Raw genomic sequence first — 25,373 nt, 5'->3', positions numbered from 1 at the left:
AAAGTGAAAGTGAAGTCGCTCAGTCGTGTCCGACTCTAGCAACCCCATGGACTGCAGCCTTCCAGGCTCCTCCATCCCTGGGATTTTCCAGGCAGGAGTACTGGAGTGGGGTGCCATTGCCTTCTCCGTCACACACTGAAGGATGCACAAAAAAGGGTGACAGGATGGGAAAGGATGGAAAATCAAGTCACTCATTAAAAGGAACTATAGGAAGCCTCGGAATGATTTTACCAAAAAAATAGAGGAGCCTGGACAGGACTATTCCCCGACCCCTGCAGCCCTAAAAAAGAGGACCATAGCAGTAGGGGTGGTGGTGGGGTCCCAGGAGCAAAGAAGGCTGGGCCAAAGAGATGGGAGGCTGAGAGAAGGAATCGCTAAGAAGAGAGATCTGGGAATGACTGTTGAATTGGGAATATTTTTGGCCTCCTAATACCATCCAGTATTTTTAAAATGTTTAGCATGTATCAGGCACTGGCTATATACTTTCCACACTGTATTTCATGTAACTCTCATTACAACATAAGAGGGTGGCATTATGATTATTTTCCCCACTGAAGCCCAGACGCGGGTTGGACACCTGCAGAAGGTCTCACAAGAAGGGATACAATGCAAATGAACCCAAGCTCCCAGTTTCTCTGGAAGATGGATGTGGTTCACTGATCACCCTGCATGATGTGGCAACCATTCCATTCACTCCTCAGAGACAGCTCCACAAACTCCCAGAAAATACTGGAGTGAAGAGTTCTCCAGGCTGGAGGCCCCCTGCCCTTGCACAGGCACTGTGCCAGCTTGCAAAACACCCCCATTCCAGCTGCTCCAGGACAGAGCCCCAGGCAGGGCCCCGCAGGCACCTGGCCTCATCCATCCCAAGAAAACAAAGCCAGGAAATCCCCCTGCCTGTCCCCGCGTTAGTGGCCATGTGTCCCGCCTCCGTGGCTGGGCTGGGGACAAGCGTGTATGCTCCAGGTACAGGACTCCCAAAGTCAAGGGTTTCAGGTCACACTGGCAAATCATTTTGCAAGCAGATGCCACAGGTCTCCTCACAGACTGGGCAGAACACAAGGTCAGCGTCAGCAGATCTGACCCTAAAAATAGGCTCTTGGATGCCAGAGTGGCTGGGTGTGCGGCCGCCACACGCCCCACGGACCAGCGCCTCCTGACCCGGCCAGGACCCAGTACGCACAGGTAAGGCCCTCTGGTGGGGAGACTGGCATCTCTTGGGTTCAGTCGAGTGTTCTTTGGGGTCCCGGGTGTGGGGATCAGAGGACCCCTTTCCACCTGGTCTCTGGAACAGCAGACACCAGCTGACATCTTCTCAGTTTGACAGGCTTCTTGCTCCGTCTTTCCCTAAAGACTCCCAAGAAATTTTCTCCACTTCTCTTCCTCTAAATCTAAGCTTCCAGTTGAATGACCATTTCTAAAGGATAATAGGGTGGGTTAAATCTCATCGGGCCCTTCTGAGGCACTGGATGCATTGCCTCACATATCATATTCCAGCAAGGTTCTGCATTTATCCATTTAGCCAGTAGAGGGGAAAAAAACCTCAGCAGGAGGTGGGGGGGAGGGAAATGGAGACACCCATGGTGACTCACATCAAGCGTGGGGCAGCACAAATTACAACTAAGTCCTCAAACCCTGTGGATGAGAACGCTTCCTGTGTCCTCGGTAATCCTAAACATCATTTGGACAGAGTGGTTATTTTTGAAGCTTTTTCTTGTCCTGGTGGGAGGGTGGGGTTGGGGATGATTGCTCTGGTAGAGACGAGGAGACTGGGTCACTGAGGGACTTGGCCTCTGGACCAAGACACCAGCGCCTATAGGCAGGAAGGTGGGACCATGTCCTGTATCTCAGACCAAGGCTCTCCCATTAGACCCTGGGCCCTTGTTCTGTGGCCCTAGTGGCCCCTCACGGGCCTGGACCCAAGAGTTGGGAGTGGGGGACTCTGAGTGTTGAGGAAATCTGAGAACATTCCAAGGGGAAACACTTCAAGTAAGATGGGGGAAGGTGCAAGGTGTGTGTGTGGAGAAGCCGCCCCACTAAAGGCCCAGCATCTGAGGGGCTCTGTACTCGGTCTGTGTTCTTATGCCCTGAACCTTCCATCGTGACCTCGTCTTTGTCTTCTTCACAACAGAAGCATTTTGTTCCCACCAAATGACATTTGCCAACAGCACGTAAAGGGCTTCTGAGCTGAATCCTGTACAGGGGAACAAGCTTGGGCCTGGAGGGGGAGGTGGGACGTGGGAGAGGGTCTGAGGAGTCAGGGGGAGGTCAGGGACTCTTCAGGGGCAAAAACAGATCCATGCTGGGGGGTTGGGGCGATGGCCCTCCACTATCTGACGAGCTGGAAGCCCTTGCTGGGGGCATGTCGGTCCTAGGGTGGCACTGGACTGGAGGGGACCCTGAGTCCTAACTGAGGGTGGATTTCCAGTGGCTGCTGACAGCCTCACAGGGGACAAGGGGCAGAGGGGACCCTGAGGCCGGGGGCTTAGTTGTGTTTCCTGTCACCCTGGTGACGCCCAGCTGAGTCCACTTGGGGAGGGGGCAGCTTGCACTCCCTGGAGCCAGGGCTGGCCTTCTCCAGACACTGCAACCCTGTGAGTTGGCAAGGGGTCCTGGCTGGCCACATGTGAGGCGCAGCTCAGAGAGCCTGTCTTCTAGGTAGTCACATGGCCATGTACCTACTACTTGGACCGCAGCAGCCCGGGGAGGGATGTGCCTTGTCACCTTCACTTCAGATAAGCACACTGAGACACAAAGCCTTGGAGTAGCTTTTCCAGAATCACACAGCCCAGACCACAGCGAGGCCAGTGTGCCTCAGAGCCTGGCCACGTAGCCACTGTGCTCAGGTGGCCCTCCGTGAGGTGGGGGTGGGGGACACCTCACCCACTTCCCTCGTTGCCTGAACTCCCGCCTGCACAAGGCCACTCCAGGTCCTGGTGTCAGGAGGCAGAGCTCTGTGCGTCCCCTCCAGCCTGACTCCAGGGCAGGTGACCCTCCATGGTTCTGGACCCACCACTTCCACAGCAAATAGGGGATCAAGTCTCATCGCAGCCTGGCATGGGCACCAGATATTAACAAATTGGAGAGAGACCTTTCTCCTCCTCCCCAAAGCTCTGCTTTTATGTGAGCTTTTTTTTGCTCACCCATGAGCAAAGGAGCCCCATCACCCAGAGGAGGATGTTCAGACGTATTAATGCCCCATCCTGTCTGCCACGACTACCCCCCAAGAGACCTTTGGCCCCCAGCTCTACCCCTATTCCTAACGCGTTCTGGGCTCAGAACTTAGCTCCTAACACAGTGTTAGCAACTGTAAGAGGTGGGAGCTTGGCCTACAGCCTTCACACGGCCTAAAGCCTCCTCTGCACAGCACAGAGAGGTGGACCCAGTGAGTGAGAGTGGTGCGGATGGCAAGTGGGTGGGGTGAGACCATGGTGAGAGCTGCACCCCCACAGTCTACCCCCACATCTTCCCCCATCACGAGGAAGCCTCACATTTTGAGGTGGCACATAATGGGAAGTGACCCTTGAAAGAGAGGGGCTAAAAGGCCAGCTATTCCTGAATTCATGAGCTGTGTAACCGCCTGCAGCGTTTACACCACCACTGCTCGGTCAGAGGCTCTTGCGGTCCCTGTACCACAGCCTCCTCTCCCCTGTGGGGCTGGTCGTGGAGGTCAAGGCAACCCCGGCCGGCCCCCTTGTCTGGGAAGGAAGCTGCATGTGGCCCTCCAGCCTCCTCACGGTTTCCGGGAGGCCCAACTCTGCCAAACCAAGACTGAAAAAAATCAATTAGGAGTTCATAAATTACCACCCTGAAGCACTTTGAAACCATTTGAAGAGTTAATCAAACAAGTTAATGACATCAACCCCATCTTAGAAGGAATATTAAATTACCTCTTTAAATGAAGCCTTCTCTGTTTTTTTTAATAAAAGGATTTTACATTAATTCACATAATTGCCTCCTATTAACATATTTGCCAGAATCCAAAAGGAAAAGAAAAATCTGTTAAACTTGGGTTGTGTCTGATATATGAGGAATTAAATTATAGGCAACAAAAAATTCCTAGGGTTTTCACGTCCAGGTTTTAATATTTTAAAAATCCCACAACTTTTATTTCCTAGTTGGGATCATTTTCGCAGATTTAAGATGCATAAAGACAAGCATGACTTGCGGTAAATTAAAAACATGTATATTCATATACATATACTGCTGCCAAATTCTGCCCTTCCACGTACCCTGGTGGTAGGTATTACTCTCCTAATAGAGTAATTTTCCCAACCACAATAACATTTTTACTCTACCCCTTCTTTCAAGGCATATTCCAAGCCCAACTTGGGTGGTGTCATGACTAACTTTCCCCAAGAGCCCAACGCATTTAGGAAGGTAAATATGTTATGTCCATAAATACAGGATACCTTCAAAGGAAGAGGATTCATTTTTAGAAGATTAAATTATAAACTGTTCTACTAGACCAGAAACTTGTAGAAGGCAGAGACCTCTCTGGCCCAGCCCAGGCCTGGCACTTAACAGAGGAATATGGTGGATTGTGGGGGTGAGCAGGGCCAGGCCTAACTTCTGAGGTGAAGTCAAAAAGCAGCCCTGATGCTGGCCGAATCAGCCTAACCAAGACCAGGCTCAGCAGAGTCAGAGAGTCCCAAGGGACGGGGATGGATGCTGCCCTCTCCACCTGAGGTCTGTCTCCAGTCCAAGGGAAGCTTGGGAAGCAAGCTTCCTTCAGAGGTAGAGTTACCCCCAAAGAGTCAACACCCCACACTTGCACTGGCCTCTTCTAAGTCCCTGCACCTATTGGGTTTTCTTTTTCTTAAAGAAACTGTATACACTTCAGAACCCACAAAACTTGACTCACTTCTGGTTTTCCGGGAAGCACTGAAGGACCAGAATGACTCGGTGACGTGACCTAGGCCTGGCTCTGCCACCAGAGGGCTCACGAAGGCTACAGCCCTGCCACTGGGAAATTCACATAGCCTGGAAGGTGCTCGGTGCTGTGTGTCATGGCAGGAACTCCTGGTCAGGCCTTGTCCTGAGGCCACCTGTCTGTACCTTCAGTCCACAGGTTTAGAAAGTGCATGTACAACACCCAGAACAGTTCTCAAACAGAACCTTCACAGGCTTTCCCCCGCGCCATACACTCTCAAGTATTCTATGTTCATCACAAGAGACCTTAGAAAAGATGGCTCCTTAGAAAAAAGAATAAGCTCATATAATTTCATCATTCAAAATAAGCATATGCTTAGTGTTAATGTTTTGGTGAAATGTATTTTTGTACAAGAACAGAATCAGACTATACATGCTGCTTCACACACTTTGGTCTCTTCTCTCCACCAACACAAGCCTCTTCCCCTTTGATTTCTCAAAACCACAGCAAACACAGCAGTCTGTACCATCTAACAGGTTCACTGAAGTTTCAGGGTGACAACGAGAGGGCTGACAGAGCCAGTGGTTGTTTAGTCGCTGAGTCATGTCCAACTCTTTTGCGATCCCATAGACTGTAGCCTGCCAGGTTCCTCTGCCCCTGGCATCTCCCAGGCAAGAATACTGGAGTGAGGTGCCATTTCCTTCTCCAGGGGGTCTTCCTGACCCATGGATGAAACCCACGTCTCCAGCATTGGAGGAGGACTCTTTAGCACTGAGCCACTGGGAAGACTGATATAGTCAGTTGCTATTCAGTCACTCAGCCATGTCCGACTCTGCAACCACAGAGTTTAGCATGGGGATCCCTGTTCTGAGGAATCCTGTGGCTGTGTGCCCTGGATGCTCCTCACCTGGCTCCCAAGCCCTGCCTCCCACAGCCTACAGCAGTCCCCTCACACCCGCTCTGGGGATGTTCTAGAGGCTCAGAACTCCCCTTGCTTTCTTGTACAGAATAATTTAGCTTTTTGTTCACTCCATCACTTTCTGAAATATGCTTTAGGACTCACCTTTTCCCCATCAAAAGGATCCTTCAATGGTGTTTTTTGGTTAATCGGGAGGCCTATTCTGTGGCTCTCACTCCTGGACATGGCTACCTGGCCAATCTCTGCAGGCTCAAGGGGGTCCACTTAGATACTCAAGTTTCCTGCTGAAATGAATGATGCTCCTTCCATCCTCCACCTTAGAAAGCAAAAGAATCCAGGTTAAGTGTTTGTTTTTGAAGCATCTTCACCCTCTTGTTACAGTTCCATTTTATCAAAGAAGGCAAAGCTCAGGAAGGATGAGACATGTAGATTCGAGTCCTCAGTGACTGCTGAGGCTGTGAGAGTACAGGAGGGCCACCAGCCAGTGAATGTGGGGAGAGAGGGACAGAGAGGTAGAGGAGCCCCAGGAAACAGCCAGGCCCTGGAGGCAAGTCAGATGAAGTGGAAATCATAAATCAAAAGTCACAAGTAGCTTCCAGCCCAGACTGTTCTATTTGGCCAGCACAGTGAAAAAATACAGATGTGGTTATTTCTTATAAAATATGATTATTTATAAAGAATCCCAAAATAGAAGACACACAAAAATATCTTTCTGAGTCCTGCTACTTGTTTACAGTATTTGGTGATTTTTTCCCTAGTTAAAAAAAAAAAAAAAAAAAATATATATATATATATATATATATATATATATAAAATATAAAGTTTTTTTAATTGAAGTATACTTGATTTACAATATTGTTAGTTTTAGGTGTACAGTACCGTGATTCAGTTATATAAAAGAATATACATATATACATTTTTTTTCAGATTCTTTCCCTTATAGATTATTATAAGACATAGAGCATAGTTTCCTGTGCTATATGGTAGGTCCCTGGTTATCTACTTTGTATAGAGTCATGTGCTTATGTTAATCCTAAATTCCATAAAAATTTTTTTTTACATAAAGTCAAATCATGGTGTCAAAATTATATTTCTAAATTCAGCTTTAGCCCTTCTTCACTGGCAAGGGAAACCTTTAATCAAACACAAGCTGTACCACTGAAAAATCTGACATGGAGTCAGGATTAACGAGGGATCCCAATTTTGATTATTCCTGGAAATAGTTTCTCAAAGCAAGGCTACTGTTTCACAGAGGGAAGCGGCGCTTGGGCCTCATAGGTCAAGTACCACTCAGTCTCTGCGTTCTCTGTTATCACAGTGTCTTTGAATGTTTTAAGATCACAGTGTCTTAAGAATGTTTTAAGATCAGGTATCTTAGTTGGGTTCCCTCCAAGGCCGACCCTAAAACCAGGGTTTGAGAACAAGTTGTTGTGAGGTGCTTCAATAAACAGGATCAGTGCAAAGACCAGAAAATACCCTCAATCAGGGAAATAAAGGGGCTTGAGGGACGAAGTCTTTTGTGTATAACGGAGCTGTCCACTGCAGTGATCCAAACTGAGGAATGGAACAGGACAAGACCAGTCTCTAGTGCAGCTGCCTACTGACTTAAATTTTTTACATCAGCTGATTTTGCACAAAACTCTGGCTTTCTGACTTTTCATAAAAATGACAATATGGGCTTGCATTCCCACATGGAATGGCAAGCTGCTGCCCCCTTCAGTGGGGCCGTTTGCTCGTACTGTGCCACAGTCTGCACCACTCCCTGATGCCTCCTCAGTTCAGTCCAGTTCAGTCGCTCAGTCGTGTCCGACTCTTTGCGACCCCATGAATCGCAGCACGCCAGGCCTCCCTGTCCATCACCATCTCCCGGAGTTCACTCAGACTCACGTCCATCGAGTCAGTGATGCCATCCAGCCATCTCATCCTCTGCCGTCCCCTTCTCCTCCTGCCCCCAATCCTTCCCAGCATCAGAGTCTTTTCCAGTGCTCCTACCTGAGGCCAATAGTTGGACTTTTGCTTGTTTTATTCTTTAACACCCAATGCACTTAACTCCTCTGTTATCTGCCTGGCCCCTCCAGGAAGGAGCCTGAGTCTATCATCCTTTGAGAAGAGGCAAGCTGATGCTGCAAATAAAGGCCAAGTAGCCATCAAGTTGACATTTGATTTCCTGGGACCAAACCTTTCAATATGAAGCTGTAACAGGAACCTGGAGGCCTCTCTTGACAACCTGCCCAGCTCTCATTATGACATTTAGCCTGTGATTGATATTGTATGTGTCATTGAGACCTTGGCAGTTAATCTTTAGGTCAAATCTATGGAAACCAAACAGAGCAGGTTTGTCTTTCCCTTCCACTTTGGCTGTGATCTGGGAAACAGACGCTCCTGGCCTCTATGAGATCCAGAGATTTGGGAGCCATGCAGAGAGATGCACACAAGCCGCCTTCAGGATTTGGAAAGATTACAGGTCTGTGGTTTCTGGACGGCTCTGTGCTTTGTTCTCTCCCCCCCATTCAATCTACATGCTGGAGGATAATAGATCCCAGAGCTCCCTCTGCGTGCCAAGCTGCTCTGGGTAGACCACACCACTTCCGCTTCTGTCTGGAAATCCAGCCGAGGCTTTCAGCACAGGGATGGGGATGGCTCCCTCCACAGTATAATGAAGGAGGACAAGCCTCAGCAAGGGTGAGGTCAGCTTCAGTGATCAAAGGAGGCAGGCAGAGGGTTCAGAATGCAGTTACTTCAGCATCTCCCTAAAATCCCATCTTCTGAAGCCTACTTTGGTAGCAGTCAGGGTTCAAAATGGCTCAAACCTTCACATTTCAGTTCCCAGCTGTGACTCACTGTTAAACAGGAAGAGCTGGTGCCATGGACAAGCTGAGCTCCAGACCTCTCAAAATTAAAGCACCTCAGGCCTGCAGCAGGCAGAGTATGCTTACACTCTCAGGAGACTGGGTGCCTGTGCTGGTTCCTCCACAGACGTTTCCATCCATTCCTTGAAATAACGCCTTCCTGGTGACTGCAAATGCCAGCAGCCATGCCCCAGAGCAGAGATCGGGTCTGAGCAACTCCCTGCTGCAGGGGACTGTCCATCCTGTGTTCTGCTCCTCACTCACCTTCCGTCCTCCTCCAAATTAGCCCAAGGCTCCTTCCTGCCCCATCAACTCCACTAAGCCCCTAGCACAAGCCCCCAGTCTTATTCACTGCCCTCGGTCATCCATTCACTCCTTCCATTCACTCCCTAGGCCATTCCCTCATTCAATAAATACTTTCTGATCCCCTCTTACACGTCAGACACTGAGGCTGCAAACAACACAAAGGAGCATCTTCAGGGAACCTCGGCAAAAGGCTATCTAGCCCCTCTCTTGTCCCAGTCCCACATCCTTATTCGGGGCTAAAGACTTGGGTCTGCACTTCAATGAGAACAAGGAAAAGCATACTGAGCACCCTTCCTACCCTTCTATTGACTCAACAGCTCCTTGACTCTTGAACCACATACTTGGGCAATTATTATCAAACTTTAGTTAGCATGAGACTCACTTGGGAGTTTGTTAAAATACAGACTCCTAGACACCACCCTGGTTCAGGGTACAACTCATGAATCTGCAAGAGCCAGATGATTCTGTGGGAGGTAGCCTTTAGATCACACTTCCACAGACTCCAAAGAGAGGCCTCTGCAGCCCACTGCCCCCACCCCTCCACTCAGGGTCCTGCAGGAAAAAGTCACAGATCCTGACCTCCCATGATCACCAAAGACTGCTAGCCAGTGATCCTTTAATTCATCTACTGTCAACTTGGCTGAATCAAACTTCCCAGAGCAGTAGTTTCAGCCCCTTTCTTCTAAAAAAAAAAAAAATTAATGTAAACTTTCATGCATACAGAGAGTAACAGTGACTACCTGCAGCCCTCATCCTTGGCAAATCCTTCCTCATCACACCTCTATCCATTCCCCTCACCCCATACACAATATATTACATTTTCCAGTGGTATTATTTTTGAAGCAAATCCCAGACATTATATCATTTCATCCGTGAACATTTCACTACATATTTCCAGAAGATCAGACCCCGAGGTATAATTTAACTGTCCTCTGAATCTCCTGCAAAGCAGTTGCTAGATCTAGCCTCTGAGGACTCTGATCAAAGATCCAGCTCTTCCTTTGGTGAAACGCCTTCTGTGGTGGTGGCGGTGTGTTTCTCCATCAGAAGGCCCGTAGCGTCTGATTGTCACTTCTTAGGTCACAGCTGTCAGTGCTCAGCTCCTGCATCCATTAGCTCCTCAGGTGATGTAAAATGGTGCTTTCTTCCTTCTCTATTCAAGTTCTTCTATAAAAGAAAATTCCCCTCATCTACCCAGTAGTAGCGTTTGTATCAGAAAGGAACAACAAATGCTAGATTCTGTTTATTGACCTGTCTTCACAATGAGCTGGTTCCCTAGCATCTTCTAACAGTGAATGATTATTTTACGTATCATCACGACTTAAGTGCTTGACATGTTTCTATCAGCTGCAGTTGTTTTTGTTATTCATGTTCAAACTGTCCCATTTTTGATAAGTGGGAGCCTCTCCGAGATGTGCTCTGGGTCCTTTCAATAGGATGCTACTGGTCTTTGACGTTCCCAGGGATTTTTTACATTTTTAAGTCCCTGGGGCCTGCCCCTCCTCATGCTGTATCCTCCACTCTGACCCCTGCCCTCTCGGCAATTAAAAAAATATATATTTATTCCTTCATTTATTTATTTTTGGCAGCGCTGGGTCCTCATTGCTACGTGTGAACTTTAACTAGTTGTGGTGAGTGGGGGCTATTCTTCGTGGCAGTGCATGGGTTTCTCATTGTGGTGGCTTCTCTTGTTGCAGACCATGGGCTCTAGGGTACTCAGGCTTCAGTAGTTGGGGCTCGTGGGCTCAGTACAGGTTCAGTAGTTGTGGTGTACGGGCTCAGTTGCTCGCTGCATGTGGGATCTTCTGAGACCAGGGATCAAACCTGTGTCCCCTGTATTGGCAGGTGGATTCTTAACTGCTAGACCACCGGGTGAGCCCATGGCAATTATTTTTTTCTCAGAAGACTAAGATCACCTATTACAAACATCCTCAATTTACAGTGTTCCTCATCTCCAAAATGAAGATAATCACAGCACCTATTAATTCGGGTTGTTAAGATTAAATGAGTTAATAATTGTAAAGCACTTGGAATAGTGCCTGGCACACATTAAGTGCTACATAAGGATCTGTTAAATATATGAATAGCATTCCCTCCCCATTTCTCGTCCATGAGTTTCTCAGTGACTCCACCCCTTCTTCTTTCCCTACAGTTTCCCAGCACTGTGAGTACAACCTCCCTTCCCAGGCTGCCTGAGTGTATTGGTCACCCAGCCCACAGAACACACGGTGCCCAATTCCACGGAGATTCACTTCCTTGGGGACAATGGAAACTGTTCACACACATTCTATTCACAGAGGCTGACAAGCTCTACAAACATCCTGATCTGCAGACACAGCTTTCTAGCTTGGAATGTCTCTTCTGGATGACCACTAAATTAACACAACTGCCAGCCTCCTAGTTTGAGAGTGGCCAATGTTGTGTTCAACCTTCTAACAAGTTGACAAACCCTCACACAGCCAAGTTTCCTCCCACCCCAAGGCTTCTGAAACCCTGGAAATGCCTGGCTGCCCAGACCTCACAGGTTCTGGATCCCCAGATGTGCCCTTTCCACTGGACGACAGCTCTCTGCAGACACTGAATACCATGGGTCTGGAAGGCCAGGGACCTTCTGGGCCTTCTTGTTCATGCTCAAAATGGCCTCAGCCTGCAGACTCAAGTCACATAAAGGAAAGAGTAGGCACCAACAAAGGGGAAAAATCTAAAAGAAAGATGGCAAAGAACAGGCTGCCTGCAGGGATTTCTTAGACCCAAAGTCTGTCCTGGGTCTGTACCATATGCCCATGTCAGAGGGCATGTAGCATGCTTGCTCTGCAGGGGACTGGAATGTCAGGGAAGTGTTAACTGCCATCATGACCTTCCTTGTTGACCTCCATAACCTAGGAAAAGGAAGGAGGATCAGAGCAAGCGGGGAGATTCCTGCCACATCTTCAGATTAGCTTTTACCCAACTCTGTCCCTGCTAACCCCAACCCTGATCCTCTCTCATGACCAGCTGCAGAAAGGAAAGAAAATCCCTTGGCTCCAAAATGACATCCGGAGAATCGAAGACAGGCCTCAAGAACGTCTACCCATCTGCCAAGAAGCTGCTGCCGAAGGTGGAGGAGGGGGAGGCTGAGGATTACTGTACTCCTGGAGCCTTCGAGCTGGAGCGTCTCTTCTGGAAAGGCAGTCCCCAGTACACCCACGTCAACGAGGTCTGGCCCAAGCTCTACATCGGCGATGAGTAAGTGCCCAGATTCAGCCTCACGTTTGGTAGCCAGCCCTTCCCAGGTCACAGCCCTTGCTACCTTCCCACCAAGAGCTCTTGCTTTCCAGGTTGGTTCTGAGAGAACTCTTTATCAGTTAGGGCTAGGTTTATTTTCCTATTACAGAAAACTCAGAAAAGGGGCTTAAGTAAGATAGCGGTTGGTGTGTCTCACATAAAAGATGTGGAGAGGAAGGAGAGCTGGCATGGCAACTCCAGGGCCATCAGCAGCTCAGGCTCCCACGCCTGGGCCCCACCATCCCCCAGGTGTGGCTTCCTTCTTCAAGGTTGCTTCATGACCTGACATTGCTAGTAGGGCTCCTGTCACCAACTGTAGGATCCAGACCATGCGAAGGTAGAGGAAAAGGACATCTTCCCGAAGGGAAGTCCACCAAAGACTTCCCCTGCTCCTCGCTGCAAGAGAGGCTAAGAAATGTAGTCTTTTTTTAGCTGGGGATAAGACAAGCAAGAATAAAGTCAGTTCTCAGGTGGGTGGCATAAGAGCACATCACCCTCTGTATCAGGAAGTGTGATAGACCTAGCAAAGTTGAGGTTACTTCCCTTGCTTTAGATTTTTATAGCCACCATGCCCCACTCTTCAAAAAAATGGGAAGTGCCTACTGTAAATAATAATAGTGATAACAGTAATGTTGGTGGTGGTGGTGGTCATTAAAAGTCATGTCTGACTTTTTGCGACCCCATGCCAGGCTCCTCTGTTGATGGGATTTCCTAGGCAAGAATACTGCCGGAGTGGGTTGCCATTTCCTTCTCCAGGGGATATTCCCAACCCAGGGATCAAATCTGTGTCTCCTGCACTGGCAGGAAGATTCTTTACCACTGAGCCAGAAGGAAAATAAAAATAGTAAGACCTATCATTTACTGACTGTTCTGCGCCAGGCACTGGGCTACGCATCTTGCATGAGTGATCTGACTTTATTTTCACTACAGCCCAGTGAGAGGTCATCTCATTACTCCCATTTTAAAGATAAGGAAACCGAGGCACAGAGCAGCTAAATAATGGGCCCAAGGTCCACAGCTTGTTAAGTGGCTGAGAGCTGGATTCAAAAGCAGTCTTGCCTAACTCATAAGCTTTCATCCGGATTAGCGCTCCTGCTCCTCCCTCCACCCCCAGGATTCCAGTTTACAACTCACCTCTCCAAGGAGTCAGATGGCATAGGACCCATTCATGTGTGATTTTCAATAACTGCTGCTTAAAAATGTCTAGTCATGGGATATCCAGAGGCAGCATCCCTCTTTTTTTCTTACTAATTTTAAATGGAAAAAGTTACAAAAAAATGTTATGCCCTTTTACACTAAATTAAACTAAACAGAGAGTTTTAAACACAAATTGCATAATCTCCCTTTGTCCTCTCTTAATTCTGCCCTGAGTAACCAGTATTAAGCTCACTTTATGTATATCATGGCAAACATAAGGAAACATACGCAAACACTTAAAGGATTTTTATTTCTTTTAAATAATTTTAGCAGGAAAAAAGGAATTAAATGATTCTGTACTTTCAGTGTTCCTTAGTATAGGTGTGCCATAATTTATCACATCATCTCTCAGTTGTGAACATTAGGGGAACCTGGGCTGTCCTAAATAGGGTCTCCATTGTTTACTTTTTAGAAAATAATAGCATTATTGAGATATAACTTACAGTCCGTAAAACTCGCCCTCTTAAAGTATACAGTTCAGTGGTTTTATTATTTCACAGAGCTGTGCAACCACTATCTAATTTCAAAGCATTTTCCTCACCTCAAAAGGAAACCCCAAACCCATTAAGTAATCACACTCCATTCCCCATATCCCCCCAGCCTGAGAAACCCCCAGCCTGCTCTCCCTTTCTATGAGTCTACCTAACCGGGAACTTCACGTGAACGGCCTTTCACGACTGGCTTCTTACGCTTAGCGTCCTGTTGTCAAGGTTCATCCAAGTTGAAGCATGTATTAGTATTTTTTTTTTTCCTGCCAAATAATCTCTGTACTACTTTTGCAACTTTTTTTCACTGCATGGCTTGTGGGATCTTAGTTCCCCAATCAGGGACTGAATCTGAGGCCTTAGCAGTTAAGAATGGAATCCTAACCACTGGACCACCAGGGAAGTCCCTATTTCTGCAACTTTTATGGGAGTCTAGAATTAGTTCAAAATAAAAAATGTATGCACACACTGTGACTCCAAATATCACTTTAAGAAATGAAACATACAGAAATAAGAGTACCAATACATAAGGATATATGGACAACAATGTTTAATACTGAAGTAGCAATAAAAGGTGTGTGTGGGGGATCTGAATATCTTCTAATATTATTAAATAAGTATAGTAAATATACTGTTTTCCTATTTTAAAGGTAATATAAACTCACTGTATAAAGTTATAGACATCTTTATTTCCCTAGGTATAATATGTTGACAAGTGAACTTTCTTCATAAGGGTGTATGGATTGAGATAATATATGGACATGAGTCTGAGCAAACTCTGGGAGACAGTGAAGGACAGGCAACCCTGGTGTGCTGCAGGGCGCAGAGTCAGACACGACTGAGTGACTGAGCAACAGCAACAACGTCAAATACTAGTGTGCTGTCAAGTACAGAGTAAGCGCTAAAAAAGACTAGCTTTAATAATAAGACAGTGATTAATGTTAAAGAAAACTTTTGAATCTCCCAAAACAATCACTGAAGTCCACCACGCCAAAGCCATTCCTGTTAATACTGGAGTAATTTCCTCTTAGACTTTCTATATGCTATTTTTGGTTTAAAATAGTTGCAATCATATGGATTATTCATCTTATCTTTGTCTTTATTCCACACAGCATCATTCAAAAGCTTTCCCCTTATTATATACTTCTCATATACTTAATTATAATAACTATAATTATATATATCAGATGGACATAATTATCATTTATTTAACCACTTTTCCTACTGTTAGATATAGCAGTCATTTTCATGTTCTTGCTTTTATAAATAATGCTGCAGTGGACATCTTTAAGTATAAATATATTTTTAATATTTAAGATTATTTCCTTAGATTTGATCCTAAAACATGGCATAAATGGGGGAAGGACCAGATTGATCCCCAAGAAGCACCTCACTCTTTTGCCCTCCTCTCACCTCAAGAACAGAATGGCTGGGCATTTGCACAATGTTTGGGTCAAATACTGACTCCTATGTGGCCTCAGGCATGTCACTCACACTTTCTGAGCTTCGATTTCTTTACCTATAAGATGTGGGTTTGATGGTTTAATACATTGGATGCTGAGCGCAGTTTCCAGCACTGAGTGTGAACTATTAGAGTTCAGGCAGGTTTTGGAAACTCACCTCACAGTGTGAGAGAAGGTAAAAAACAGTCATCACACTTTGCCACTAAGGGTCCCTGTGTGTCAAGGGCAGCCCTGGGATAGAAAACACCCCCAGTCACATTTCTCCCATGAGATGCTATCATAAACCCAAGGCCAGGTTGGAAGGAAGGTCCCTCCTAATGGGCCTCCTCCAGACAGCTCCCTCCACAGACACCGGCCCGGCCTTCCAGGGACCCAGGTGGCCAAAGGCCGGGGTGGGGGGGGGGGGCAGTGCCACATCAAAGCCCTACAAGCCTGTGGGTTCTAGAATTTCTAAAGCTTTTCTCATGCCTAGCTTATCCCAAGGGGATCACCAAATGGGATGCCTGGTGACTCCAAGCTCCCACTGCTTACCAGCCTGGGGAGGGCAGAGATGCCCCCCCCCACCCCGCCCAATACCACCACAGCCTGGCAAGAAGAGGTCACAGATGGGAGAGTGATGTGGTTGATGTGAAGTGCGCTGGCTCAGCGCTGGGGGTCAGTAGGCCCCCCTAGGCAGCCACCTTTTGGATGTCCTCATGGGGAAGTTTTCCTCCCTCAAGGGCTCAAGGCATAGCCACCCTCTCCCATGCCTTGGTAGGGGGTCTGAATCCCCAAGTAGGAACTGGAGGAACAGTGTGGAGTACAGCAAAAGCTGTCCAGTCCAGCGGGGATTGAGGCAGAGAGTTCAAGCCCCAGTGTGGGTGGCCACTCTGTGTGGCCTTTGGCAAAACAACTTATTGTTCTGGGACTCAGTTTCTTTATTTGTAAAATAAAGGGATAATTTCAAAGGTCCCTTCCAGCTCTGAAGTAAAATTCTTTAAGAAATGTCTTATTAAATAAATTAGGCTTTATTAGGCTCAAGCACATACTTGTTTTATTACTTTTAAGTCATTCAAATTAGATTCAAATTAGGTTAACCAAGTGTTGCCCTCCAGAGAACCAGGGACTGGCATCAATGATGAGATAAGAATAATTCATCACCTCTTATCAATCAGCAGTCCCTAAATGGGTGCTTCACAAGTGCTTCAGGACGCTTGAAAGCACTAAATTTCTGTAATTTAAATATTCTCACTTTAATCTCATTCACATCTTTCATTTGCTTAGCAAAATCTTTTTTTCTTTTTTCTCCCTGACAGTCAGCAGGAGGGCAAGTATCCTGGCTACAGTCAAAGTGACTGCAAATTCCCAGGCAGGACAGGCTCCCCACAGCAAGGCATCATTGAGAAATCTCTCCTCCCTCTCACAACAGAGGCAGTCCTGTGAGCCAGTGCCAGGGCTCTGTGAAGTTGCTCTGCTGCTTGAATGGCGAGGACTCTATTTTTATTAAAATTACAGTCGCCTCCAAGGTCTGCCTTTTAGGGCCATCGACAGCCAGCAGCTTCTCCCCATCAAGCCTGACTCTTCAAATGCCTGCACCTGCCCCACTCAGCCTGCGCTCGCTTGCCAAGGGGTCACTCTTTCTCCTCCTTTTTGCTCCCAAGGAGACCATCAGCCTTTGAAGCCAGAGGCATCTCGAAGGTTGGTTGGTCAAAGATGCTGGAGAGGGCTGTTAAGTCGCTAAGTTGTATCCGACTCTTTGTGACCCCATGAACTACCGCACACCAGGCTCCCCTGTCCTACACTATCTCCTGGAGTTTGCTCAAACTCACATCCATTGAGTCAATGATGCCATCCAACCATCTCAACCTCTGTCACCCCCTTCTCCTCTTGCCCTCAATCTTTCCCAGCATCAGGGTCTGAGGTGAAAGCAAAGCAGTGGCTGAGACAGTCCTCAGATGGAGACAGGACCTCTCACTGGTCCCGGACAGCTGCAACCTTTCCCCTCAAAAAGAAAGAAGCAATTCAGCCTTGAGGCACCAAGTAGAGCTAAAATTTGACTGTCTTTTTTTAGGGTGGGCCACGGCTTGACTAGGATGCAGTGAAAGCACAGCCAAGGTTGACAATTTAACATGCTGAATGTCACCTGCAAGAGCCAGAAAATCTGGACTCCGAGCCTCCAAGTACCAAAGGCGACTAAGCACAGCTGGGCACCAGCCATGGGCAAGGTGCTAGGGGAGAGGTGCCACAGGTCCTGCCCCCACTGGGCCTTCTCACACTGGGTGGCAGTATTTTAGCGAAGGCCCCCGGCAATGCCAACCATTTCCTTTCACGGTTAGCCGAATGACTTGTCTAATCATTAATACAACGGGATGTCTTGAAACCAGGCCTTCTACACATTGTCTTTTCCCACTTAGCCTCAATCCTTGGAGGCCTAGAGCCTAGTGGGGTGGGGAAGATGATGGAGAGATTCCTAAGGAGTTAAAAACACGGAGACCACCTTAGGTTTTTGCGACAGTCAATCTCTCCTGAGAACTAAGGATAGAATGTCAATAAAAATCCTGGCATATATTTAAACACTAAGTGAATATATGACACATTCATTACTGAAAATTTACACAACACAGACAAAAGGAAGAACAGTAAAATTCCCTATAACCCCATTACCCAGAGCTAACCACCAATAAATTTCGTTGTACATCTTCCTGTTGCTTGCCACCTCCTCCTTGTTCAGAATTTATCTTTTAACCTTTCAAAGAAACTTGAATATCATCAACATCACTCAACTCTTCAAGAACCTTGCAAGGAAAGTACTGCCAATGTAATTGGTCCTCTTTAACAAATAAAGAAATCTGAGGGTCCCAAAGGTTCGTTGTTCTGGTTCATGCCGCAGTTTAAGCTTACAAACTACACCTGCGTGCCCTGTGCTTTCCGCAGGGTCTCGTAGCCCAACAGCTTCATCATCGGCAAGTAACAGAACACCCAGAAGACAGACCGCTAGTGAGTTCTGCCTTCATATCAGATGAATTGAAGGAGACCAAAAACTAGAATTGTGCCTGTTTTAAAATTCACCTGCGAGGAGTAGGCGTGGCCAAGACTCCAGAGAAGAAGGTCACCATCAGGGTCATGCTCTCAAAATGACGTGCCACCACAACTAGCAGTGTCACACTCACCAGTGTGTCTGTGCTGTGCTTAGTGGCTCAGTCGTGTCTGACTCTCTGCGACCCCATGGACTGTAGCCCGCCGGGCTCCTCTGTCCATGGAGATTCTCCAGGCAAGAATACTGGAGTGGGCTGCCGTGACCTCCTCCAGGGGATTTTCCCAACCCAGGGATCGAACCCAGGTCTCCCACATTGCAGGCAGATTCTTTACCAACTGAGCCACCAGGGAAGCCAGTGTGTGTCACAGGCATCAAAAAATGGCAGGATGTGGGCCATGGTGAACAGGCACCCACAGGTAGGTGTGGGGAGTCGGCAGGTCCTCACAGGTGAGGGTGTGGAGAACCTCCCCATCAGCAGTGGACGCTCATCAACGCCCGGGGCAGAATCCTGGCAACACGGGAGCAGCTGGTGGGTGGCTGGGGCAGACGTGTACATGCATGTGATGTCCCTCCTCCCTTCTGAGAACACACACCTGTGGGAAATGGGCTTCTGGGCGGGTGCTGAGGTATGCAGGACGGGAATCATAGGGCCTGGGGGTCTGAAAAGGCTGGATGCCAGGAGCTCTGTCCAAGGAGACTGTTCCTGTCACCCCTCAAGGTGGAAGGGGTGCTGGGTAAAGCAAGTTTCCTGGAGAAACTGCGAGGGGCTGGAAGGAGAAAGGGAGGGAAGGTCTCTGAGGAAACTGGACCTCAGGAGAAGAGAGTCCCTTCCTTAAGCCTCCAAACCAGATTCAGAATCCACATTTGAGGCCAGAGGTTCACAAGGCAGGGAGAAGTGCCAAAGAGAACTGGGTCAAAAACAGGGATATAACAATGTTCTTCAAAAGTGAAACTGTACAGGGGACCTCCCTGGTGACCCAGTGCTTAAAACACTGCCCTTCCAATGAAGGGGGTGCTGGTTTGCTTCCTGATAGGGGAACGAAGATCCCACACTGCATAGCTAAAAAAATTTAAAAAATAAATAAATAAAACTGTACAAGTCCAACAAATGTAAGAGAACGTGTCCAATGGCATCACTAAAATAAACAAAAACAAGACACCTTTTCTTGTCTATGAAATTAGCAATGAGCAAAAATCAGAATGTAAATTTGAACATGCTTTCTAGAAGATAATTTAGTAGCAAGTATCAGTTGTGTTCAAAACACTCATGCCCAGTGACCCAGCAACTCCACTTCAAAAAAACTGTCTCCCAAGGACACAGAGATGTGTTCAAAGATACAGCAAGTTGTTTGTTTATAGTTACTTATTATAATAACCACTACTCTCTCTCCAGGATAGAGACAGAGAGACAGACCAGAGAGAGAGAACACAAACCTCCAAAGCTAAGGACTTGAGGGAAAACTGAGGTTCATCTATGGGAGGGAATAGTGTGCAGCTACTGCAGGCTGTATGCTGACATAATATGATGTCTACAGTCTATCACCATGCAAAGTTTTTAAACTGTATGTGTGGTATTACCATTATCATAATATTACCATATTACCCCCAACCATTAAATAGAATATACAAATATATTCATGGAAAAACAACTGGAAGACCTTATTTCAAAAGGCAAATAGTCCTTATCTCTAAGGAGTAGAAATACATGTGTTTTTGTGTTGGGGGGAGCATATTTGTCTTCCATGTTCTACAGAGAACATGTGCTAGTTTTGCAGTTAGCTGACACTTTTAAAATGAACAGATTACCAACATCTAGGACTTTTCTTAAACAACCAGCAACTAAGGCTGCTGCATCACCTAGATTCTAGGAGTAATTTCTTAACCCTGGTGGGTTTTTTTTTTTTTTTTTGAGCTTTTCTCCTTCAACGGAGGCACATTTCTTAGTCTTTCCCACATATCTGAGTAGATGGCCCTGAAAGTTAAGAAAATAAAACAACACAGTGGCAAGCGGCACCCTCCAATCATCCCAGCGACAGATGGGCTGGGTGTCTGGGCCAACTGGGGACCTGCCTCCAAACAGTTGCTGTCTACTAAGAGTCACTTTATGTATCTGCAAATCCCCTTGCTGCCGTTGAGCCCTCACCTAGACTCTGAGTAAGTCAAGCTGGGGGAAGTCTTCAGAGGACACCACCCCCCATTCTGGGCCCAGAGAGCCACAGAGCCCAAAGACCTGCAACATGCCTCAGGATACCCACCAGGTCTAATGCTCCCCATGAACCCCCTTCTCTCTTTCAGACACAGTCAAAAACCAGCTCTGGGAGGGAGGGGTGAATGTGGATGTGTCACGAAATAAGTCTTGTTGCATATCTACCTTGATCCTTGACCCCCAAAGGAGCAAAGTGCAAATTGCTATTTATTCAAACTGCCATTTGATTATGTTGAAACCCAGCTGCAGAACCCAGAGAGACCAGTCTTTATGGTGGGTAGGAACTTCCTGTCAAGGACAGTTAATTTTAATTTTTCCACTGAGCTCAACCTCAAAGTGAGGTTGATTGCTACTCGGCAAGATGGACTGCATTAGTGGAGGCTTTAATTGAGCACAGATCTACATCCCAAAAGCATAATGTTTGTTGTATACATACTTTGGGGCGAGGAGAAAAATGAAAAACAGACTTTTCTGAGGAAAAATTGAAAGCATAATGTGTTTCATAGTCAGCATGGCAGCCCCAAAAGCCAGCTGGGGGGCTCAGTGGAACCCCACACCTCCCTATGCCTCTGTCCCCATGGGCTGTTTGCACGTTTCTAAAAGCTCACTGTGGCTCCTCTCAAGACCAACAAAAAGCCCCAGGAAACCAGTGATAGATGCGGGGCCCTTGGCATGTGTTTCTGCTGCATGGAGGTGCAGGGTGTTGGTCCATGCTGGCATTCAATATGCTCACTTCTGTCCAGATCCTCTTACCAATGGCCTTGAGATGAGCCCTCAGCTGGAGCACACTGCCACTTTTTGGTCTCTTATTGTTACGGTTCCAGACCTTGTCACCTCTTCCCTAAGCTGCAGAACTGGACTTTGCACTGTTGAGGGAGATGTCATCTCAAATCTCAGATGGGACCCACCCGCCTCAAACAGAAAAACCTCTTTCAAACGCAAAAAGCTCTTCTTAACCCCCAAAGGCACATTCTGACTTGTAAGCACTCCATGGTCAGATCCCACACTCCCTCTCCAGACCTTTCTCTCCTCTCCTCTCACATCTTATGCTCTGCCCAAACCAGTCCCTTCCTTCCTGCCCCTATTTCCAATCCATCAACAAGTCTGCTGTGCCTCAGTCCAACCACCTTCCTCCCTTGACCACATGACTGTGACACCTCCAAAAGAGATCCCCACTTCTATTTTTTGCTTCCTTTCAATCCATCTCCATGCATCAGCCACACCGATCTTTAAAAAGTAAACAACACTCACCCCTTCCTTAAACGCCTCTGTAGCATGTGGCATCCTACCATACCGAGCATAAAATCCAGACTCTCCCCATGACCTCCAGGGTCCACCGTGACCCAGCCCCCGCTTTCGGTTTCCTCTTGTGCCACTACCACCCTCGCGATTACAGCCACGCAAGTCTCCCTTCTGTTCTTGGCACTTGCTGTTGCCTCTGCCTGAAGAAAACACGTTCCTTCCCCCTCTTCCCTTGCCCAGGCCCCTATCACCTGGTTGTCTTAGTTTCAATGCCATCTCCCGGCAGGGACCTTCCCTGACCACCTTACCTAAAGCAGGACCACAGTGATTCTGCACAGCTTACTGCTATCTGAAATGGACCATTCATTTATTTGCTTTCCAGAGGGACCTTGACTACCTGCTCATTGCTGCAGCATCAGTACCCAGGACAGTGCTTGGCACACAGGAGATTCATTTCCTGAACGGCTTTAATTATCTCCAGCCTCCATCCCTTAGGTTGTACTATTTCTTTGGCTTGGCATGTCCTTGCCTCCCTCTTCTCCTCCATCACCAAGTGTTGGTTGATACCTACAGTAAGGCAGGCTCAAAACCCTCTTTCCAATAAAGTGTTTCCTAGCCCTTCAAGGAATGATAACTCCTGCTTCCTCTGTCCATGTTCCAAGGCCACCTACTTTAACAAGACTTTACTCTTTGTTCCTGAAAAATCTTGCCTAGAAAGATAAGGCTATAAACGAGAAAATAATCTCACTGTTGGCTTCAGGAACTTCCTAAAATCAGTTCCAACAGGCTGCTTAAACAACTCTCTCAGAACAGTGCTTCGCCCGATGAGGCAATGATTTACTTATCAAAGCAAAGAGTTCGTATAGTGTTCACCAATCTCCTGAACATCATGATCAAGAATTTTGCCATATCCTCACACTCGATGACCCATTCTCAACCATTCATTTGACCCTCACCCTTCAAACCCCAGAAATATCCAAGGGATCAGAGGAGGGGCTGCTTTAAGGGGTCTCCTGAGACTCTGTGGAGGTGGCCCTCTCCCTCGCACTTCTTCAGCTTGGCCTAATGAACTGGTTATCTGATGGCCTCAGAGGAGACCTGGCAGCTGACGGTCCACTCCTGCCACCCCTGGAGTGTCCAGCACCAAGTTCTTCCGTATTTGGTGAATGAAAGAGTGAATGGACAAATGAATAGGTTGCCCACTCTCCAACTTCTCTAAACTGCTGAACCAGAAATATAAAAAAGGCAAAGCGGCCAGGGGGTCAGCAAGAGCAGGGCTTACACAAGGGAAGTCCTTCATTTCAGTGGCCAGGCCTATTTAGAAGCTACAATTGATGGCAAAAACCCGCGGACTGAGCTCGAGTTTTCCCCAGATTTTGGCCAGGGCTCTGCCTACAAGCCTCTCTCTCGCGCACCTAGGACAACCGCGCTGGACCGCTATGGGCTGCAGAAGGCAGGCTTCACCCACGTGCTGAACGCTGCCCACGGCCGCTGGAACGTGGACACGGGGCCCGACTACTACCGCGACATGGCCATCGAGTACCATGGCGTCGAGGCTGATGACCTGCCCAGCTTTGACCTCAGCGTTTTCTTCTACCCAGCTGCCGCTTTCATTGACGCTGCCCTCCGCTATGATCACAGTAAGAGACCTTTGTCCGCCTGAGGTCCCACCCCCGCCCGCGGCCACCTCGAGGCCCCGCCCCCAGTCCACGGCCCCGCCCCTCACCCTGGTGGGAAGAGGCATAAGAACGCTTAAAGTAAGCTCCCTTCTCAAATTCTGCCCTGCCAGGGTAGCTGGAAATGTCGGATTCCCTGGAGTCTCTAAGCCTCACTGAACGGTGCTGTTGTTGCTGGGGTTCGGCCTCGGTTGCCACTAATGGGAAGTCGGGAGGGCTCAGAGGAGAGGTCTTAGGCCTGAGTCTCTTCCCTAAGGCACAGCAGCCATCCTTTGAACGCCAGGGGTGGTTGGGAGCCCTCAAAGCTGGGGTGCTGCCAAGATGCTAACTGTGCCTGGGTCCAAACCAGACTAATAGCCAAGGGCCTCGATGCTAGAAAAACCTTAGGAAGCTAATCTGAGTGGAAGTATAGAGACTTCAAATTCTCCTGCTCTCGAGCCTAGCTCATACCCGCCTCTCCCATCCTCTCACCCCAGTCATATTCAGTCTAGTGAACTGTCCTGTGGAAAGCTGACAACCTCAGAAAGACAAATACCATATATCACTTACATGTGGAATCTAAAATATGACAAAAAATGAACCTATCTACAAAACAAACTCTTGGACATAGAGAACAGACTGATGGTTGCCAAGGGGGAGGGGAGGGGCTTGGTGGAGGGATGGAGTGGGAAGTCGGGATTAGCAGAAGGAAGCTTTTATATACAGAATGGATAAACAACCAGGCCCTACTGTATAGCACAACGAACTATATTCAATATCCTATGAGAAACCATAATGGAAAAGAATATTTAAAAAGACTATATATACATGTATAACTGAATCACTTTGCTGTACAGCAGAAATGAATGCAACACTGTAAATCAACTGTATTTCAATTTTTAAAACTAAAGGATGAGGCTTTCAAGAAAAAAATAAAAAGAAAGCTGACAACTTATTCTTTGTAAGTGCCAAACTATGAGAATCTGAGTTTTACGCTCATAATGTCCAAGTTTTTCAAGGTTAATTAATAACCATCTTTAAAAATCACGGTGCTAGTCCTTGTGCTCCAAATGCAGTTTTAGCTGCCCTAATCCAGGTAAAGGCTGCAAGGCTATTTTCGAGAGAAGGGCACAGTGTAGGTATGTATCCGGGTGAGATAATATTCCATGATGACTGCAGGTTGCATTTCAGTGGCATTCCATAGAGGTCAGAGGGGCTTCAAGTCCTTGACCTGTGCTCTGGCTTCAGCCCCATGTGTCACACACTGAATTATGGAGTCATCACATAATTCAGGATATACAGTTACTAAGTCTTTCTGGCCACAAGTAGTTACAATAAAGAGGCTCACTGACTGACCAACTAGCCTGCTGCAGAAGCTGCAACTTGCAGCTGGGCCAAGGCCACATCTGCTGGAGAGTCTCAGACCTTGTTTTTTATTTTGGTTCAGAAAGCAATGTCAGAGTGAAGGGGAAACAACAAAACAACACACGGAGCTGCAGTGCTCGTCTTGGGGGATGCCTCATTTCAAAGTCATCCTTTTTATGAGTCTATTTATGGATCATCTTTCTGTGTTAGGCACATTCTGGGTCCCAAGCAGGATCAAAAAGCAACTGGACTCTGACTCATCACCATAAGGTGAAATTTGCCTTACACTATTTGAAGTTAACTGAAAACATATTTGACATTAAAAAACAAAAAGATTCAACCACCCGATCCTTCCGATTCTCTTTAATGTGCTCAACTTGCCGTTACTATATCTTCAACCATCCCCTTAATGGAAGGGGCCTGGCTTCGGAGAAGACAGGGCTGCTTTCAAATTCATGCTGCACAACTTACTAACAATGTGATTTCTAAGCCTTGGTTTCTCCATCCGGTGATGAAAATATTTACCTTGAAAG

At 47.2% G+C, this 25,373-nt stretch overlaps 1 protein-coding gene across 2 annotated transcripts in view; it reads left to right on the top strand.

Annotated features, from left to right (window-relative positions):
• The first annotated feature begins 917 nt into the window (after positions 1-917).
• Positions 918-25,373, top strand: part of DUPD1 (dual specificity phosphatase and pro isomerase domain containing 1) — a 32,192-nt gene continuing 7,736 nt past the window's right edge. The window contains exons 1-3 of one of the 2 annotated variants that reach the window (XM_027530896.1): positions 918-1,185; positions 11,942-12,172; positions 23,240-23,460. In XM_027530896.1, coding sequence (XP_027386697.1) covers positions 11,976-12,172; positions 23,240-23,460 — 418 coding nt within the window. In that variant the 5' untranslated portion in view covers positions 918-1,185; positions 11,942-11,975. Of the gene's footprint in view, positions 1,186-10,556; positions 10,579-11,941; positions 12,173-23,239; positions 23,461-25,373 lie in introns of those variants that run through there. The other variant, XM_027530897.1, reaches the window with a different exon arrangement.

Source organism: Bos indicus x Bos taurus, chromosome 28 (genome assembly GCF_003369695.1).
Source record: "Bos indicus x Bos taurus breed Angus x Brahman F1 hybrid chromosome 28, Bos_hybrid_MaternalHap_v2.0, whole genome shotgun sequence".
Taxonomy (NCBI): domain Eukaryota; kingdom Metazoa; phylum Chordata; class Mammalia; order Artiodactyla; family Bovidae; genus Bos; species Bos indicus x Bos taurus.
This window is presented reverse-complemented; position numbering and strand designations above follow the sequence as displayed.